The following is a 21,870-nucleotide window of genomic DNA, read 5'->3' on the forward strand; positions in this document are numbered from 1 at the left end:
ATGCTCCAGTTACTATCCTTCCTGTCCACTAACCTCCTCATTCAGTTCCCATCCACCTGCCACATTCATTTAAAGCTTCCCAAACAATAGACAATAGACAAATAGGTGCAGGAGTAGGCCATTCTGCCCTTCAAGCCTGCACCACCATTCATTATGATCATGGCTGATCATCCTCAATCAGTATCCTGTTCCTGCCTTATCTCCATAACCCTTGATTCCACTATCCTTGAGAGCTCTATCCAACTCTTTCTTAAACGAATCCAGAGACTGGGCCTCCACTGCCTTCTGGGGCAGAGCATTCCACACACTCACCACTCTCTGGGTGAAGAAGGTTCTCCTCATCTCTGTCCTAAATGGCCTACCCCTTATTTTTAAGCTGTGTCCTCTGGTTCAGGACTCACCCATCAGCGGAAATATGTTTCCTGCCTCCAGAGTGTCCAATCCTTTAATAATCTTATACATCTCAATCAGATCCCCTCTCAGTCTTCTAAATTAAAGGGTATACAAGCCCAGTCGCTCCAATCTTTCAACATAAGATACTCCTGCCATTCCAGGAATTGACCTTGTGAACCTCCGCTGCACTCCCTCAATAGCCAGAATGTCTTCCCTCAAATTTGGAGACCAGAACTGCACACAATATTCCAGGTGCGGTCTCACCAGGGCCCTGTACAGCTGTAGAAGAACCTCTTTGCTTCTATACTCAATCCCTCTTGTTAAGAAGGCCAGCATGCTATTAGCTTTCTTCACTACCTGCTGTACCTGCATGCTTGCCTTCATTGACTGGCCCCAGATCTCTTTGGACTGCCCCTTTACTTAATTTGACTAGTAATCTGCCTTCCTGTTCTTGCCACCAAAGTGGATAACCATACATTTATCCACATTAAACTGCATTAGCAAAAGTACCCCCAAGGACAGGTGTAGACCGTCCAATTTGTAATAGTCCCACCTTCCCCTGAACCGGACCCATTGTCCCAAAAATCTGAAACCCTCTGTCCTGCACCATCTTGCAAGCCATGCATTCATCCTGCCTATTCTTTCATTTCAACTTCAACACATGGTATTGGTAGCAATACTGAGATTACTATCTCTGAGGTCCTACTTGTTAACTTGGCTCCTAATTCCCTAAATTCTGCTTGTAGGACATCATCCCATTTTTCACCTGCATCATTGGTGCCTATATGCATCACAACAACTGGCTGTTCACCCTCCCCCTTCAGAATGTTCTGCAGCCAATTTCAGACATCCCTGACCTGTGTACCTCGGAGACAACATACCATTTGGGAGTCATGTTTTTGACCGCAGAATTGGCTATCTACTCTTCTTACAATTGAATCCTCTGTGACTATAGCTCTTCCACTCTGTTTCCTGCCCTTCTGTATAGCAGAGCCAGCCACAGTGCCACGAAACTGGCTACTGTTGCTTTCCCCTGAAGAGTCATCTCCCCCAACAGTATTCAAAATAGTATACCTACCTTCGAGGGAGTTGACTGGAGGGGACATCTGCACTGCCTTCCTGCTCCTTCTGTGCCTTTTGGTCACCTATTCCCTTTCTCCCTCAGCAATCCTAAACTGCGATGTGACTATTTCACTAAACATGCCATTCACGACCCCCTCAGCATCACGTATGCTCCAAAGGGAGTCCATCAGCAGTTCCAGAACTTTCACATAGTCTAACAAAAGCTGCAACTGGACACACTTCTTGCACATGAAGGATTCAGGGACATCAGCAGCATCCCTGAGCACCACATTTAGCAAAAGGAGCATAGCACAAGTCTGAGATCTCTTGCCACTTTTAATCTTACGCTTAACTTAGTCTTAACTTGGATAAATGAAAAAGGAAAGAAAAGTTATTTTTACCAACTATATGATAAAAAAAAGTAAAACCTTACCTTTTCAACACACCACAGAGTCCTTTTGTTAGGTTAGAGGAGGAGGGTGGGTAGCAGACATTACATGTGTAGTGTATCGGGTTCAGCTGCTACCCAAATATATCAGTTCACTCACCTTCCCAGAGCACAATTCGACAGCTCCCACTCAGCTCCTCACTCTCACCATTGCAGCTTCTGCTGCAAATGAAGGCTGCTGGCACTCGAGGTAAGTCCTTTTAAGAGGAAATTTACCTTTCCAGCAGCCTCCTGGTCCTCACTCTCACTGCTTTCGAAAATGAAAACCACTGACGCTCAAGGTAAGTCCCTTTAAGAGGAAATTTGTCTTTCTGCCTCACTCCTGCCACTTACGAAAATGAAGGTTGCTCGAGGTAAGTCCTTTTAAGAGGGAAAGCAGGAAGGTGGTTTGAAGTGTGTCTACTTCAATGCCAGGAGCCTCCGGAATAAGGTGGGTGAACTTGCAGCATGGGTTGGTACCTGGGATATTGATTATGTGGCCATTTCGGAGACATGGCTAGAAGTGGGACAGGAATGGTTGTTGCAGATTCCGGGATTGCAATGTTTCAGTTGGAACAGAGAAGATTGTAAAAGGGGGGTAACATTGTTAATCAAGGGTAGTATTACAGCAGTTGAGATAACATTTGAGGACTCATCCACTGAAGTAGTTCGGGCTGAGGTTAGAAACAGGAAAGGAGGTCACCCCGTTGGAAGTTTTCTATAGCCTCCAAATTGTTCCAGGGATGTAGAGGAAAGGATAGCAAAGATGATTCTTGATTGGAGCGAGAGTAACAGAGTAGTTGTTATGGGGGACTTTAACTTCCCCAATACTGACTGGGAATACTATAGTTTAAATAGATTAGATGGGTCAGTTTTAGTTCAATGTGTGCAGGAGGATTTTCTGACACAGTATGTAGACAGGCCAACAAGGGACAATGTCATATTGGATTTGGTACTGGGGAATGAATCCAGCCAGTTATTAGATTTGGAGGTAGGTAAGCGATAGCGACCACAATCCAGTTATGTTTACAATAGCAATGGGCAGGGAAGAGGTATAACTAGGGGAAAGGCAATTATGATGCGATAAGGCAAGATTTAGGATACATAGATTGGGGAAGGAAACGGTGGTCCAACCAGGGGATGGACACACTTGAAATGTGGAGCTTATTCAAAGAACAGCCACTACGGGTCTTTGATAAGTTTATACCTTTCAGCCAGGGAGGTAGTTGTCGAGAGACGGAGCCATGGTTTACAAAAGAAGTTGAAGATATTGTCAAGAGGAAGAAGAAGGCTTATGTACAGACGAGACGTGAAGGCTCAGTTTGGGGGCTTGAGAGTTATAAGTTAGCCTGAAAAGATCTAAAGAGAGGGCGAAGAAGAGCCATGAAAGGACATGAGAAGTTGTTGGCGTATAGAATCAAGCAAAATTCTAAGGTCTTATATAGGTATTGCAGGAATAAAAGAATATCTACACAAAGATTAAGGCCAATCAAAGACAGTACTGGAAAGTTGTGTCAGGAATCTGAGGACACAGGGGAAACGCTTAATGAATACTTTTCATCAGTATTCACATTGGAAAAGGACAATGTTAGTGAGAATACGGAGATACCGGCTACAAGATTAGATGGGATTGACAAAGAGGAGGTTTTAGCAATTTTGGAAGATCTGAAAATAGATAAGACCCCTGGACCGGATGGGATTTTAACCTCGGATTCTCTGAGAAGTCAGGGAGGAGATTGCAGAGCCTTTGGCTTTGATCTTTATGTCATCATTGTCAATAGGAGTAGTGCCAGAAAACTGGAGGATAGCAAATGTTGTTCCCTTGTTTAAGAAGGGGAGTCAGGACAACCCTGGTAATTGTAGGCCAGTAAGCCTTACTTCGGTTGTGGATAAGATGTTGGAAAAAGTTATAAAAGATAGGATTTATTATCATCTGGAAAGAAATAATTTGATTAGGAATAGTCAACACAGTTTTGTGAAGGGTAGGTCATGCCTCATAAACCTCATTGAGTTCTTTGAGATGGTGACTAAACAGGTAGTTGAAAGTAAAGTGGTTGATGTGGTGTACATGGACTTCAGTATGGCGTTTGATAAGGTTCCACATGATAGGCTATTGTACAAAATAAATTGGCCGACTGAAAAAAGACAGAGGGAAATGCCCATCCTGAAGCTCAGTTATCAGTGGTGTGCCAGAAGGATCTGTTTTGGGGCCACTGCTGTTTGTCATTTTTATAAATGATCTGGATGTGAGCAGAGAAGGATGGGTTAGTAAATTTGCATATGACACTAAGGTAGGCAGAGTTGTGGATTGTGTCAAAGAGTGTTGTGGGTTACAGAGAGGCATAGATAAGATGCAGAGTTGGAGTGAAGAGTGGCAAATGGAGTTTAATGGAGAAAAGTGTGAGGTAGTTCACTTCAGAAGAACTAACAGGTATGCAGAGTATTGGGCTAATGATAAAATTCTTGGCAGTGTAGATGAACAGAGAGAGATCTCGGTGTCCAGCTGCATAAATCCCTAAAGGTTGCCACCCAAGTTGATTGGGTTGCTAAGAAGGCATATAGTGTGTTGGCATTTTTTGGTAGGGGGATTGAGTTTCAGGGTCACAAGGCCGCACAAGATACTGGTAAGGCCGCACCTGGAATATTGCATACAGTTCTGGTCACCACATTATAGGAAGAATGTGGAAGCTTTGAAAAGGGTTCAGAGGAGATTTAAGATTAGATTAGATTCCCTACAGTGTGGAAACAGGCCCTTCAGCCCAACAAGTCCACAGGGACACTCCAAAGAGTAACCCACCCAGACCCATTTCCCTCTGACTAAAGCACCTAACACTATGGGCAATTTAGAATGGCCAATTCACCTGACCTGCACATCTTTGGACTGTGGGAAGAAACCCACACAGTCAGTCACCCAAGGCTGGAATCGAACCTGGGTCCCTGGCGCAGTGAGGCAGCAGTGCTAACCACTGAGCCACCATTTGGAAGGAAGGTCTTACAAGGAAAGCTGAGGGAACTGAAACTGTTTTTGTTGGGGAGAAGAACGTTGAGAGGTGACTTAATCGAGACGTATAAGGTAATCAGAGAGTTAGATAGCGTGGACAGTGAGAGCCTTTTTTCTTGGATGAAGGCTAATACAAGGGGACATAGCTTTAAATTGAGGGGTGATAGGTTTAGGACTAATATCAGGGGTAGTCTCTTTATTCAGCGAGTAGTAGGGGCATGGAACGGCCTGTCTGCAACAGTAGTAGACTCGCCGACGTTAAGGACATTTAAATAGACATTGGACATACATAAGGATAATAATGGAATGGTTTAGGTTAGATGGGCATCAAATGAACTTCACAGGTCGGCACAACATCAAGGGCCAAAGGGCCTGTACTGCACTGTAACAGTTTCTTTTAAGATTAGATTACTTACAGTGTGGAAGCAGGCCCTTCGACCCAACAAGTCCACACCGACTCACCGAAGCGCAACCCACCCAGATCCATTGCCCTACACTTACCCCTTCACCTAATATTATGGGCAATTCAGCATGGCCAATTCACCTAACCTGCACATTTTTGGATTGTGGGAGGAAACCAGAGCACCCAGAGGAAACCCACGCGGACATGGGAAGAATATGCAAACTCCACACAGTCAGTTGCCTGAGATGGGAATTGAACCCAGGTCTCTGGTGCTGTGAGGCAGCAGTGATAACCACTGTGCCTCCCAAATTTTATGCTCTATGTTCTATACACTGGCTCATGCTTAAGCCTCTTTGGCAGCACTCAAAAGATTTTCTATTGTGCAACAATTTGCATTCTCCTTTCACAACACAGTCCGGGTTCAATTTCTTGACTCCTGCTGTAGGTACATAGCTAGTGTCTAAATAAGTTCCTGCTTCCAGCAGATGAATCTAACCATGAAGATGGTGAGATAGATCATGGATTTATTGGAATGGACCCAAAAAACACAATCCTCACATTTGCCTGCCTCCAGTGGGACAAACTACATTTAGCCAGGACATGTGTCTGACAATCACGTCCTGGCAATCCAGCTGATCATGTAGATCAACAGGCTGGAGGTAGTTATCTTGAAGAGAGGATCAAGGTTGGCATTTTCAATATTTGTTTACAGTATCTGATCACGTTTGGATACTTCCTCACCCTTCTTCACCTGTGGAGATATTATTTTAACCCTGGTATTGGCACACATTAAGCCAAACCCCTCCTAAAACTTGCTGTTATCAAATTCTCCCAATTCCTCATTTGTCAGTACAGAGGAACCTCAATTATCTGAAAGTCATGAGCGGGGAATATTTTGTTCGATTAATTGAATGTCGGATAATTGATGCTGGATAATGTAGTTAGCCACACATTCGGACCTTGCGATCTTGTTAGGATTATCTGAAATTTGGTTAATCAAATGCCAGATAATCGAGGTTTCTCTGTATATGTGTCAGGCCTTATTTTAAGCACACCATTTAATAATCCAAAACTAGTGACTGGAAGTGGGTCATTGCAGTAACTGTAGGAGGTTCAGACTAATACTTAGACAACATGGAGGAAGATTGCCAAAAGACAAATTGGCCTGAGATTTGAATAAGATGAGATGTTGAGAAATGGCCAGAGAATGAAGATGGATCAAACGCCAACAATAAAACTATTGGCTAATTCATAAACTGTGTTGTGCTACAGCCCTGTTTGACTAGAATAGCATAGTAGACCACTGGGCACGTGATGTACCATGTGTGTGTGTGTGTGCATGAGCGCTCTGTCTCTGGGTTACAGCACTGCATATGAAGCTTTCCTGAGTGGACTATCTCTCACCATCCTTCAGGATTTGCATACCGCCACTTGCTTTTTCTGGCCAAAATTGGTGGGGCTAGCTGTGGTTCCAATCCAAGTTTCAGGCTTCAAATGGGACAGTTTCCAGGGTGCTCCAGGATTTAGGCCTGAATTGGTAAACTTGCCTGGTCGAGATCAGGAATTTGGATTGAGTCTGAATCAATGATTGATCTTAGGTCTGGATCAGGACTCAAGATAGGATCCAATTCAGTCAGAAGGACAAGCCATTGGTGGCTACTGCTTGGACTCCATAGGCCTTTAACTGCTTAACATTATACCACCCAAATTTTCCTGTATATAGAAAAGTTCTGTGCATAGATGGGCTGGCCTTGTCATACATCAAATGCAGACATGAATATCTGTGGGACACAAATGTTCCTGCTGGAAAATTTCTAACTTCACAAGTTGCCTGACAACATACTCTACTGGGTTCACCATCCCATCAAAGTATGTTTTCCTCCCCCTTTTCCTTTTTGCCATTCTTATTTCTCCTGCTTTGCATGCAGCCTGTACACTTTTTCATAGTATTTTCATGGAAAAGGGCTTCAATTTCAGGATCTGTCAGGTTCAATCCTAATAAGGGTGCGATACTGCTTATAGGGCGTCCGGTCATTAGAACGTGGGAGGTGAATTCAGTTGAACTGGAGGATGAGTTCTTTATGAGCATGAGAATATTCATGTAAAACTATGTTCCAGATTGAGTTGTTTTGCTGGACGAACGTTCACAGCAGAGTTGATAAAGTATGGTGCTGGAAAAAGCACAGCAGGTCAGGCAGCATCCGAGGAGCAAGAGAGTCGATGCTTCAGGCATAACCTTCTTCAGGACTATCACAGCATCCCTTTGAGGGTGTGATATTCATCCTCCCTGAGTCCCACTGCATTAAGGTTGGAAGGCAATGTGGAACCTTTGATTGATGCCAAACATATTCATTGCCTGCATCACATGGGCTGTGAAATGGGTTCCCTGGTCTGAATCTAGAATGCGAGGAAGACCCCATCTCGTGAATCAACTTGTCTGCTGCAACATTAGCAGTGTTCGTTCGAGTGACAAGTGCCTCTACCCATTTGCTAAGAATGTCCACAATGATTAGGATATACTCATATCCTCCTTTACAGAGTGGTAGGGGCTGACAATTTATTTGAAGGTCAGTCAATGGTGCTGCTCCTGGCCTAGTGTGCCTTAGCTTTATTGGCATGCTTGCCTAGATTGTTCTGGGAGCAGATGATACAATTCTCAAACATCGTTTTGTGTTTTTTTTTTCATTTCTGGCCACCAACACAATACTTTGTGGTCTCTGTCCTTTGATGACCCTGGAAATTGTGACATTGATAAAGACCGGTACCATGTGTTGCCCATCTTTGAGAACAAGTTCATCCCTACACAAAGCTCATACCAGATCTTCAACCTTAGTTTAGCTCACAGCAACAGCATTTATTTGTTCCGGAATGGGGTGCTGACATTGCTTCATGGCTGCACTGTTTAGCTAATTATCTCCCTGGTTAGGTAAGTTTGATGGTGGAGCAGGGGTACATACGGTAATATTTCCAATCGGTTGAGATGAATCCTCTAGCTTCCCACAGTAGCAGGAAGTCAGCTAAACTACTGTAGATATGCATTGATGTCTGAGTATATGTCTGGTAGTGGGGGAGATTTCCTAGTATTGCTAAACTCACAAGCTACAATTGTTAGTTGGCAACTTGAGCATTCATTTTGTTGGGGAGTTGCAGCTATTTCTATTATGAATTCGCTTCTGTAGGGGTTCTGCACACAAGTATTTATACCATTATTGCCTTTTGTGTCCATCCTTCCCCATTGTGGATCCATTTATGTGGATCCATTTCACCCAGGGTGGATTCATCTGCTCCCCAGGTGCAATTGGGTCTTACCCCCGCCTTCGGTTTTGACACAAATGGTCCCTTTAGATCCATTACCTGACACTGATAAGTTCTCTTTTTTTACTCAAATTGTCAGCTGGAAGTACGGACACTTTGGTATGTTTGTCCGCAATACTGCAACCTTGTAGCACTAAGATCCATGGTACTATATGGTTTTGGCTAAGTGTACCATCTTTAATCCAGCTGTCCAGCAAATGTTGAATAAGGTGTGCTCCATCACAATGGCTGGGGCCTCAGACCAATAATGTTGCATTGCCCAGAATATAGCTAACAAGTGCTTCCCTTACATACAGAAGTCCTGCTCTACTGGTGAAAGTGTTCTGGAGACATAGGCTACTGGTCCGAGTTTATAATGTTGTTCTTGAAGGAGTACAACTGCCAGTTTGGCATCCAAAGCTGAAACTTACAAGGGAAATTCTGTGTTTGGTCCAGCAGTGTGGAGGCCTGTTTTAATTCAGCAAGTTTCCACGTGCTGTCCAATCCATTCCCTCAGGGCATTCCTTTTAAGATGATCACAGAGTCGGCCAGCTAAAGTGGCACAGTCATTGATTTGATTCTAACAGTATCTCACAATGCCCAGAAAGGAACGCAACAAGCTCATGTCCCTGGAGAGTTGCAGATTACTTATGACCTCAATGTCCTTCCCTTCTATTTCATTTTTATTCTGAGCTACAACTGTTCCCAAGTATGAGACCCAAGATCTTAAGATCTGTGCTTTCTTGGAGTTTACTTTTAGTCCGAGGGTGGTGAGAAGGGTTAACAGTTTCTTTAGCAGTGTCAAATGTTTGATCCTTATTTCTGTCTGCAGGAGATCAGCCACATACTGCACCAAGCAGTCCAGTCAGGAAAACCTCTCCAGCTCCTAAACCAACCTCTAATGAAATACTGACAGGGATGGCAAGGTGGCTCAGTAGTTTGCACTGCTGCCTTTCAGCACCAGGGACCTAGGTTCAATTCTAGCCTTAGGAGACTGTCTGAGTGTAATTTGCACATTCTACCTGTGTCTGCGGGGTTTCCTCTAGGTGGTCCGGTTTCCTCCCACAATCCATCGATGTGCAGTTTAGGTGAATTGGCCATGCAAAGTTGCCCACAGTATTCAGGAATGTGTAGGTTTGGTGCATTAGTCAGGGGTTATATGCATAGGGGTAGGGGAATTGATCTGGGTGAGGTATTCTTCAGAGGGCTGATGGATCAAATGGTCTACTTCCAAAATGTAGGGATTCTATGAAATGCACTTGGTGTATTGCCTGATCGCTGTTCAGAAACCTTCACTATATTTCACCCATTTGCATCCTGCCTGTCTCGTGGAACAGCTGCTCTTTTAAATCAGGCTCTGGCTGACTGGCTGAGAGTTCAAGGTTGACATGGTTCAATTTTGGAGGTTATATAAATACTTCCAACTAAAGGCACACACAGGGCTGCTAATGTTGTCTGTGTTTCGGACATTTCAACTAGTTTACATACTAAAAATGTTTTAGCTTCTTGCCAGTGCGGCAGACAAAGAGACATAGAATTTGGTTTACTGTCCAACAACTTTATTTTTAAAATTCCTTATTAAAAGTACCATGCGTACTTCCCAAGTTCCAAAAATATTTACCCTCTGCCTAGCTCTATCCATTTGAGTATCATCCACGACAATCCAGATATTTGAGCTGAGCTGTTAGAACCTCCTTCCTCTCTGGCATAGAACTGGTTCACTTCCATTAAGGCAGATCTTGCAGGTCAGAGCAGATCCTCTCCTGGATTTTCTTGGGTTGTTTCACTGTCTCCCTCCATGAGTCCTGCTGTGAGTCTTCGGTCACTAGGTGGCTTTCAGGAGTGCGTTTTATCCCCCCTCACCCTGGCCCTTCCCAAATGTCTATAACCTCTAACCAATTGGGTCATGAATAAGGTTGAAAGTATCCAATGAGGTTGCACCAACATCTTTCAGTGTTGCCATGTAGGATGTGTAAAGTGCACATCCTTAGGCACTGGCTGGAAGTCAAGGTGCCAGAAAGTATGTTCAATACTTCTCTAATACACGACCCTCAAGATGATTGCAACAGGCTACCCTGAACCTCTGAAAGCTCACTGATCTTGAAATCCACTGTTCTCTGTAACAGATAACTGCTATCTACTGTTAAGTACAGCTTGGCCAATTTTTGGTCAGGCCCAATTTCTTCTGGGTATGAGTCAATTTAGAATGTCCTATTTTAGGCCCATGATTGCTTGACCACAACGCTGTCTCACAGGAGTATGTGGAGTCAGAAAAAGTTTCACTTCAAAAGTAAAGCATGAAAGAAGGTCCCTAAAACTCATTGTTCCTTGGTCTGACTTTCACCTGAGTATCGTTTTCCACATTAATTGTCTCACATCAACTCTACAGCTTTGCAAATCGAACAGTTAATGGAATTTGGTAGTAAACACACCAATGACTATTTGAAGAAATGGATTTGAGAGAAACATAATGACTTATTCTATCACATCTAATTCCCGAAATTGCCAATTGAATTCCTCTGCTAACTTCCTCAGGGTTACACTGATGTTTTCGATATGCAACTATTTTTCTTTGTCTTTGATCTTTTAATAATATTTTCTTCAGATCTGAGAAGTGTTGCAGAACTTTATTTTTAATTGCGAGCACAACAGACTCAGTTTCAATTTGAAAGCATTGATTTAAAAGCACCAATCATATGTGCTAATCATATAAGCCTCTTCTTTCCATTCAACGCACAGTTTAGCTCATTCAGTTTTGATTTCATTTCTGTAAGGAACCCAAAATTGAGGAATCATATATTGTCTGACAGCTCACTTCATTCTTTGATTTAAAAAACGCAATGATTTCAGGACCAAGCTGCCAAGGTCTGGTCTCGTGACTTCCACAGCTGGTCCTGGGATGGGACAAGAGGAGGTCCCAGTCCAGCTAAAGCTCCAGGACACCACCTGCAAAGCAAAGCAGGGTATTGAATTCTCCCAGTCTGCCATATGCAGGGCAAATATCAGGAACTATGCAGCATAGCTCTGGACTGACAATGCTTGCCTGGGGGCACCCTAGTATTTGTGCAAGAGGTGGCAGTCAATTCTCAGATCTCCAGTGAATAGTGAGTTCCTCCAGAAATGGCATACAGGAAAATGGGGAGAAATGATTCTTGCCATAAAGGGCTAAAAATGTCAATTAATGTGGTGAGTTTGACAAGATACACCAAGAAAATTTGCTCAACCTTATGGCAAGAAAATGGTCTCATAGTGAAAATTCTCCACACTTCACATTGATCTGCATGACATCTGCTTCTGGAAGCTGTACAACTACAGAAAATGCACACACTTAATGCTTTGCAGCTTATTGTGTCAGGTTTCAGTTTGGTCCAAGTGGATTATCATTACAGGGTAGAGTAAGTTCTGTGGTAGCAATGCAAACAAATGAATAAGAAACCTGGGAAGTCAGTATATAGCAATCCTGAAATACAGGAGGCCAATGCAACCATCATATCCATGCAGACTCTCTCTGCCCTTACACCGCTGGCCTTCAATTTTTACTTCATCTGCTTTTCTTATAGGCCTGTTCAGGACAAAGAAATATTATGGCAAATGCGTAATTGCCCTACATCAAATATCCAAGTAACACAAGCTAACCAGGAACCCGGGAAACAAATTTTGACCACAGAAGTCACCTCCTGTGCATCCCCATACTTGAAAAGTGGGCAGCAACATTCTGGATGTTCCAGAGATATGGTTCCTATCTGCTACGTAATCAGTGATAAAGCGATGTCATAAGCTATAAGCCGAAGTAATAAGGACAATTAATAAACTTGAACCATCTAAAATGAAACCAAAAATGTAAAGCTTCCACATGAATGGGAAAAATGAATTTTTGTTCAGAAGTATAAAAAAAGTGTTTCCTTATATGTCAGCAAAATATACCTATAAGTAATTACCTCTGTTCTGATGAAAAGTCATGAACCTAAAATGTAAATTCTTATTTTTCCCCACAAATGCTACCTGACCAAGCATTTGCTGTTTTGGTCTCAGATTACCAGCACTGTAGTCTTCTATTTTTCAATTAGGCTCCCTGTGGCGTCTAGATCCACCTGAAGTCCAAGAAAAAAATACCTTAACTTTCAATGATAAGATTCTCAATGTTGATTAAGTCACACGAGCATACCACACTAAAGAACATCTTTAGATGGAAATCGAAATTAATTGTTACTTGTATTTTTGAAAATACAGTAAAATGTGTACAAGTTGCTACAAAACAGCACCATTCGATTATAAAAACTGTATATAAAAATGAGGCAAAGTTAAGACAAATATAATTTTTTATTCATTCCATAGCTTCTTGGATTTATGAATTGGTTACTGTCGAAGACCAGGGCCTGTCCAACTACTGAGGACCAGAGGCCTATCCAACTGCTATTAGTAATAATGAGGCAGATTTATTCACACTGTTAGGGAATTTCCTTTGACCATCAGTATTAGGAAGAAAAATGTTATGGTTGAGCATTTTAATATACTGTCATCCAGCAATTCAGAAATGGTAATATGATGCTACAAGTTGTTAATGGTTTCATGTGTCTAGGTTCCACAATCATTAGGGATCTGTCACTTGGTGCTGAAATTGACATAAATGTTACAAACGCTATAGTTATTCTGACGGAACTGAATAATAGTGGAACAACAGCCAATTGATAGGGTGCACCAAACTATGAGCCTACCAAGCCAAAATCCTCAGTGGTGAGGATTCACTCTGGTAGTGAGACTTGAACAACTCACGCAAGGCACAAGAAGCTCAAGAGTTTACACCTTCACTGTGTCAGACGTGTCCTTGACATTTTTTGGTTTGACAAGGTCACTATCTCAGAGGTCCTGTGGCACTCATTAATAAGCCAACAATATCGAATAATGGCTCAGTCACCTTCATCTGATAGATAATTGCTGAACAGTATACCTAAAGACCTTCTGCATAGAAAACTGGCGAACATCCATACCTCTGCTATAAAAACACCAGAGATGGAGGATAAGTAGGGGACAGCTTGAGGCTGTCTGTTTAGAGGGGCATTGATAGGGGTGAGACAAAATAAAAAGATGAACTGGCTGAGGAGAGTCCAGAAAAAATGGAGGCCAGCAAACTCAAGCCAATCAATATTTTAATCTATACTTAGTGTGACACTGACTGCAATTTCAAAGTGAGCCTCCTGAATCACACCAAGCAATGCATAACACAGAGCTCCCATTAAGGGACAAGCCATTATCTGATGAGATTGAAGGATGCAGAAGATAGTGTCAAAACCAAATCCACTACAAAACAATCATTCTAATAAAGTTTAACAATCAAACAAAGAATTCAATATTGTATTTTAAAATCAACAATTCTGCCTGGTGCATTATCTTAGCGCCCACTTTTCATATGGCTTTGTGGATAGTTACCACAGTGGAAGAAACTGCACATAATATTGAGGAGTGAACCCAGACACCTCTGGTCCTAAAAGGCCTGGCTTTTGATTGTATCATACCAGTAAGAGTGGTTTCACATCCAAATTCCTGGAGCTATACTGCTGAAATTAACCATGATTTCTATTAGATTCCAATATTTTTCCAGTGCCTGTTTCCATTCCTGATCCATTGTGGATACAGCACCTCTCTTTTCCCACTGATATCCTGTGCAGGGCATCCAGTGCTCCATCAGGTAACCTTGAAGCATTATCTGTACCATGCTGTGCCACCTTTCAGCATTCTTCCTGCATAAACATATTTTTCAATTGTTTTCACCATAGAATGTAGCTCCTTCTTACTCGGTGCCAATTCCCATGCTCACTCATGCAGCAACTCAGCAGTCATCATGTTGGCCGTACATTAGAATCATGGTAATGATTAGACACTATGTGACACATTTGTGGTTTTCTATATATTAGCCCACATAACATATACCACAGAAACTCAAGTTCTTATCGAGTCAGATACCATGAAGTTTATTAACAACTATGTGCACTAAGCTCCTCGGACACTGCCTGACTGACTGTGCTTTTCCATCAGCACACTTTTTGACTCTGATCTCAAACTTAAACCTACAGCCTGGGTCACAGGCTTACTTACATTAATATTATAATAAATATACAGTTGACTGGCTGACTAACAGACTGAGTAGCAGAGTGCCTGCTTGTTTAACAGACTACTAATTGAACAGAGAGATCCGAGTGTCTATAATGATATAATGCCTTTCAGTGATTTGTGCAATAACAAAAAATACAGCATTCCCTTTTAAGAATAATAAGACTGTTCTGGTAAATATACACAAGAATGCACATTGGTATAATTAAAATGATGCAACAAGAGTATGAAGTTTGCATGCTGCCTGTATTGGAAGGAAGTGTTCACTGGTTAATCAAGCCTTGAATTTCCCATTACTGTTTTTAGGCAAATTGGATTTTATAATCAATCATTCTAGTTGTGGTAGAATGTCTAGAACACTAAAAGGATCCTCAACCTTTGGTACTGGTTCTCACTTGCAGTCTCCCACTTCAATTTTATTCCATGCAAGGATGAGCAAAGAACTCTGCCTTTGTGGAAAATTACAATGACACAGGTGACATATTAGGAAGATAAAGATTAGCTTGGATTTTCTCAGCCATATTGTGAGTAATTAATTAGTCACAGCATAAACAGTATAAAATCAACCAATTATAAAATACAGGCTAGAAGAAGGTCCATCAAGTATGTATCAGCCAAGAAACAATCTATTTTGTCTCACTCCACTGCTCAGGGTAGAGTAATATGAATCTCACCAAGTCCCTAAGCCACCGAAAAATTCCATTGTGCATGGAATAATTGGTATCAAGTGGCCCGTAATGAGGCTAATTGACATCCCTGCTGCAAGGAGCCCTTACTGCCCTTAACTTGAGGGCAGTTTTCTGGATGTTAGAAACCTGACACGAGTATTCTACACAATTCTCCAGGCACCCCAGACTCACCTTGCATGCTCCAGGTTCGAATGAAAAGCCTTGCAAATTGGCCTTAAAAAGGAGCAGACTTCAGAATTAGAAAGAGTTTAAATTTCAGATGCTGCCAGACCTGCTGAGTTTCTTCAACTATTTCTGTTTTTATTTCAGATTCCCAGCATCCGCAATTCCTTGCTTTTTGATTTTAAGGAAATCATTATTTGTAGGGAAATGGTGTTACAAAATTGATGGAATTAAAGGCTGATAGGTCCCCAGGGCCCAGTAATCTATATCCCAGTGTACTTAAGAAAGTGGCCCGAGAACAGTTGGTGCATTGGTAATCACCTTTAAAGATGCTGTAGATTCTGGAACAGTTCATACAGATTGCAGGAAAAGCTAATGTAACCCCATTATTTAGGAAAGGTGCTAGAAAGAAAATAGGGAATTCTGGACCTACTAACCTGACATGCATAGAAGGGAAAATGCTGGAGTCCATTCTAAAATATTTCATAGCAGTGAACTTGAAAATCAATGACAGAATTGGATACAGTCAGTGGGATTTATGGAATGGAAATCATGCATGTCAAGTTTACTAGGATTCTTTGAGGATGTAGCAGGTAGACTTGATGGGGAGCATGGTCAGTGGATGTAGTTTATTTGGACTTTCCAAATAACATCCCACAAAAAAGATTTGTCTGTGAAATTAAAGCAAATGGGATGTGGAGGAGTGTCCAGACATGAAGAGAAAACTGACTGGGAGACGTAACAAAGAGTAGGAATAAGAGTCTTTTTCTGAATGGCATGTCATGACCAGGGAAACCATAGAGATCAGTGCTTGGACCCCAATTATTCACCATATGTATTATAATTTACATATAGCTATAGTTGACACAAAGTTGGATGGATAGCGAGGTGAACTGTGAGGAGGATGCAGAGATGCTTCAATGTGATTTGGACAAATTTATTGAACAAGCAACTGCATGACAGATGATGTATAATGTGGATAAACGTGAGATTATTCACTTTGGCAGCAAAAATAGGAAAGAAGGTTATTATCTGAATAGATACAGATTGGGAAAGGGGAAGGTGTGACAAAAGTCATGATGTGGCTGTACAGTATATTGGTGAGGCTACTTTTAGAAAATTGTGTCCAATTCTGGTCTCCTGGCTATAGGAGAGATGTTGTTAAACTTGAGAGGATTCAGAAAAGATTTATGAAGACGCTGCCGAGTTTGGAGGAGTTGAATTATAGGGAGATGCTGAATAAGCTGGGTCTTTAATCCTTGGAGGGTTGGAAGCTGAGGGGTGACTTTATCGTCAAAATGTGTAGCACTGGAAAAACACAGTAGGTCAGGCAGCATCCTAGGGGCAGGACAGTCAACATTTCGGGAAGAAGCCCTTTATTAGGAATTTACTCTCCTGCTCTTTGGATGCTGCCCAATCTGCTGTGCTTTTCCAGTGTAACACTTCTCAGCTCTGATCGTCAACATCTGCAGTCCTCACTATCTCCAGGTGACCTTATAGAGATTTATAAAATCATGAGGAGCATGGGTAAATAGCAAAGTTCTTTTTCCTAGGTAGGGAAGTCCAAAACTAGAGGTCCTGGGTTTAAGGTGAAAGGAAGAAAGATTTAAAAGGGTCCTGAGGGGCAACTTTTCATGCAGAAGGTGGTATCAGATGGGGTGGTGGAGGCGGGTACAATTACATCATTTAAAATCTGGGTGGTACATGAATAGACAGGGTTTCAAGCGATATGGGCCAAACACTGGCAAATGGGACTAGATCAGTTAGGATATCTGGTTGGCAAGGACAAGTTGGACTGAAGTATCTTTTTCCGTGCTATATAACTCTATGAAACTACAACCCCAATTTGCTCAATTAAAATCTTTCCAACGTAAATAAAGCTAACTATGGTTATTATTAAACATTTGTAATTCTCAAGTCCTTTGTCAGATACCTAATGCTAAGGATGACGAAAGATTCCAGCCAGGATATCCGTAATTTCCAACCTTACTTCTTTCAACTGCCAAGGAAATATTTCATAGAGATTAAGAGTTATAAGCCTTCCTGGTACCCTAATCCTTATCCAAATTTATTTGATTTAATACCATGGCAGTCTCCTTATTTCTCTTAAATTGGACAAAATTCTCTTACTTAGTTTACCTTCTGCCTCTACCAACTGAACTGCATTTTGCTTTCAAATCAGTCCCACCACTCCACTGACAATTTAGCACTAATTAAGCAATCAAGTTATTTTGGAGGATGTTAAAACAGAATCAACAAAATTGTCTTTGACAATAAATTGTGAGTTTAATTCAGGCCACCTGGCTGAACATCATCAGAAATATGAAAAACAAGTAATCAATGGGTCTTATTTATAAATACACCTGAATTGTTACACAGAAGGAACATAACTCTGAACTCGATCAATCTGTTACCTATTTGTGCATCAAATACTCACCCAGTGTCACAGTAAAATATAGCTTTGCTTCCAAATGTTACATCAGACGCTTCATAATATCCATTCTGAATCTCTCCTGGATTACCACAATTTATTTCTAGACAAAGGAAAGGAAAGCATATTGGTAAGATAAAGAAATATCCAGATCTCCAACAGTTTTTCAATTATTTCAGAAAAATCTTATTATATGGTAGACTAATTTTAAAGATTGAGATATATCCCCGATAATTTGATAACTACAAGCACTATTCCAAGAAGCTATAATGCATGGCTCTGTCTTTAGTGGACATCAATAAAATTTACTAATATGTAAATCTGAGGTAGCTTCCGCAATCATGTCAAATGCATTGGAAAGTTCTAGTTCTGGTATAACAAGAGTTCCATATTTTGTTCCTGAAAGGCCTTGATTTTGATTTGAGTTGGACCTGATCAAGAATTCTGTTAATCAGAAAATAATTTCCATGTTATTTTCCATCCCTGGTTTCCTTTCCACTTTTTTTCAAATGAGATCTTCAATGCGCTAGATTTCACTGTTATAATTTTAGTTGATCAAATAACTACTACATAACTATAAGTAAGTGGTGTGCTCATAGCTCTCTTAGTCACAAGCAAGACTTCCCCACTTGCGTATGGTAAGGAACATTTTGACACTGAACTGGCATCTGTAACTTCAGGTGCTACAGGGCTCAGCTTTGCAACCTAAAAGTTATCATTGCCCAGTCAGAAAATGCAACAGAATTAAAGGTCAGGAACAAAAGATAAAATCTCTCAGATAATTTCCTTTCTTCATCCTGGAATTTACCTCAACTATCATCTGTACCAAGGAAACTCCTCCTTTGTGGCTTCAAAGTTCCATTCACTGCAAACGAACAAACGCATTAATGCAGACTGCATATACAACTCAGTCACTTAAAGCATGTTTTGGAGCCTACCTATCCACAACAGTCAGCTCATTTTCAAGAATATTGCAGCCAAGTCATCCTTGTATTGTTTTTCCATGCTCAAGCTTCCAGTAATGCTGCCCATCAGCCCTACCTCTCTCATTTCAGCTTTAAGCCAGGATATCTAAGTTTGCAGCTCTTGTACAGAATGGCCTGTACCAAAGGGGCAGCTTATGAATTTCATGTATCCCCCTTCCTCAACTGCACCATACATAGCTAAGGCATTAAAAGGTGGCAATCAAATCACAGTTTACTTTTGCTCCATGATTTTCTGAGATCTCAATGAAATGTGATGCCATGAGTTGTATCGCTATGCTGGCTATATGAGAATTGAAGTCAGCTGATCAGGATTTCCCACACATGATTAGTCAATCAGAAAATCTAAGCTGAAACTTTGCTCTCCTCAAAAAAAAGTCCTCCCAAATTAAATATAGCCTTTTAAAAGTCAAAGGAAAATTGTGTTGCTGTTTTTGACTTTTGAATAAATCTGTTTGATGTTCACCCTTCATCCACCAGATACCCCCCTCCACTCTTACCCTCCTCATTGTTTAGCTTTCCCTATTCCCCTGTGATGTTGCACCCTCCCCAATGTATTTGACAATCATATCCATGTGACAGCTGATGTCCCCATTTGACCTTGGAGTCTATCAACAATCCAGGTCGTATTGCCACTTTTGAAACCATACCTTTCCCAATCAATGCCAATGGCAACCTTCACTTTCCTTGACCTGACCATATGAGACTGTACACTGCCTAACCCTGAGCTACTGATTCCCACAATATTATATCCAAATCCCCACTATAACTGTCACCATACCTTCCACAACCTAACACTTCCAAACACATCCCTAGACACAAAAGAAGCCACACTCTGGATAGATTGGATCTCACCCCTGGACAGAATGTAGCCTACAAACCCTTCCTCCCAAAGCAACAGCGTTCTATCATGAATACTTGCATTGCCTTGTTGACAAAAACATGCCTCAGCTGTCATTCTTGGTGTTAGACATTGAATTCCCCAACATAGAGTACGAACTGAGTTGTTGTCATCCTCAGTACTTCTAAGAATTGGTGTGAAACGTGGAGAAGGAATGATTCATCAGCTGAGAACAGATGATAGTTGGTAATTAGGAGACTTCCTAACCAATGTTTTACCACACTCAGTGACACCTCATGAGGTCCAGAGGCAATGTTGAGGCATCACAGGAAAACTGCCTCCCAACTACATACCACTTAGTCACCACCTCTGGTGAGTCTGTCTTTCTGGTGAGACAGGCTATTAACATGGATGGCAATATCTGCAATGGTGTCTGTAAAATGATTCCATGCATGTGGCTATGTCAGACTGTTAGTTTATTAGTCTGTAGGTCAGCTCTCCCTATTGTGGTAAAAAGCAATTCTTATTAAAGAGACAATAGTCAATAGGTGCAGGAGTAGGCCACTCTGCCCTTCAAGCCTGCATCACCATTCAATATGATCATGGCTGATCATCCTTAATCAATATACTGTCATATCTCCACAATTTGAGATTTAACAGCACTGGTTTGCCATTTTTGGTTCTTGCGTCTAGGTCGATGCCAGGTGATCTGTTAAGTTTTATTCCTTTTATGAAAATATGTAATAGTTTCACACAACCAAGTGAATAGCTTGCTAGACCACTTCAGAAGGCATTTAAGAGTCAACTGCATTACTGTGGATCTGGAGTCTCATGAACATTTCCTTTTGACAATTGGCCATGGTAGCACGATCACTATTAGACTACTTTTTATTTCAGATTTATTACATGAATTTAGATTGAGGAGAAAGTGAGGACGGCAGATGCTGGAGATCAGAGCTGAAAATGTGTTGCTGGAAAAGCGCAGCAGGTCAGGCAGCATCCAAGGAGCAGGAGAGTGGACGTTTCGGGCATGAGCCCTTCTTCATGAATTTAGATTGCCCTAGTTGGGCTTCCACTCATTTCTATCAAGCATTAGCCTGGGATGTTGGGTTACTAGCCAAGTAACATTATCATTATACAACTACATCATACACAGCCATTTTGGAGAGTGAATTTAACAATTCACAGTTATGTATATCTAAATTATGGGAGAAATTAACCACATGTAAGCCAATTGAATAATCTGTTAAAATTCAGCAACAGAACTACCTTTTGTGTGAATTTATAAGTGTTTGACACAGATAGATTATCCTTCCATTGGTCCAACTTGTATTACTTTGTTAACAAAGATGCTAAGGAATTAATAATTATGTATAATATCATGTCCTCAGTCTCCTCAGATAAGCAAATGAAAATAAAGAATTCCATTGCACACACTTGGGTTAACTGGAATTCAGATGGTTACTATTATTTATTGAAGTGGACAGTTTGTAGCACAGGACTTCGATATTTCTAAAAGAAAAGGCATATCTTGTCGACATGTTTCCCTGATACAGTCAGAATTATTTAATTTCGCATTCAATTAAAAACAGTGATGGGTATTAATTGCAGATTCACTGTGCCCCTTTATATCGCATAATTTTAGATGCATGATTTTTATATGCTTTAAAATAATTTAATTTTAGTTTGGATTTTTCAATTTGAAATCATGACATGGATTTTCTGTGTATCTGAAGGAGTTAATTATTAACTTTCAAGTGCTTATGTAGTCATAGTGATTTACTTCAAAACACAACTGAGAGAAATACTAAAACAAATCAAAGAACTATAAATGCTAGAATTCTGAAATAAAAGTAGACACTGCTGGAGAAACACAGGGCGTCTGGCAGCATCTGGGGAAAGAAATCAGAATTAACGCCTTGAGTCCAGTGACCTTTCTTTAGAACTGAAAGCATCTAGATGCTGCCAGACCTGCGGAGTTTCTCCAACAATTCCAATTATGCCAGCGAGAAATACATCATAGAGAATAATAGATTTTTGCTTACTTTGGGAGATTAGGTTCCAGTTTAGAAGGTA

General features: G+C 41.2%; 1 protein-coding gene across 1 annotated transcript in view; it reads right to left on the bottom strand.

Annotated features, from left to right (window-relative positions):
• The window catches only part of LOC140467337 (C4b-binding protein alpha chain-like), a 113,566-nt gene that overhangs the window by 65,948 nt on the left and 25,748 nt on the right, over nucleotides 1-21,870 (bottom strand). The window contains exon 3 of the mRNA XM_072563631.1: nucleotides 17,977-18,073. Coding sequence (XP_072419732.1) covers nucleotides 17,977-18,073 — 97 coding nt within the window. The remainder of the gene's footprint in view (nucleotides 1-17,976; nucleotides 18,074-21,870) is intronic.

This window comes from Chiloscyllium punctatum, chromosome 45 (assembly GCF_047496795.1).
Source record: "Chiloscyllium punctatum isolate Juve2018m chromosome 45, sChiPun1.3, whole genome shotgun sequence".
Lineage (NCBI taxonomy): Eukaryota > Metazoa > Chordata > Chondrichthyes > Orectolobiformes > Hemiscylliidae > Chiloscyllium > Chiloscyllium punctatum.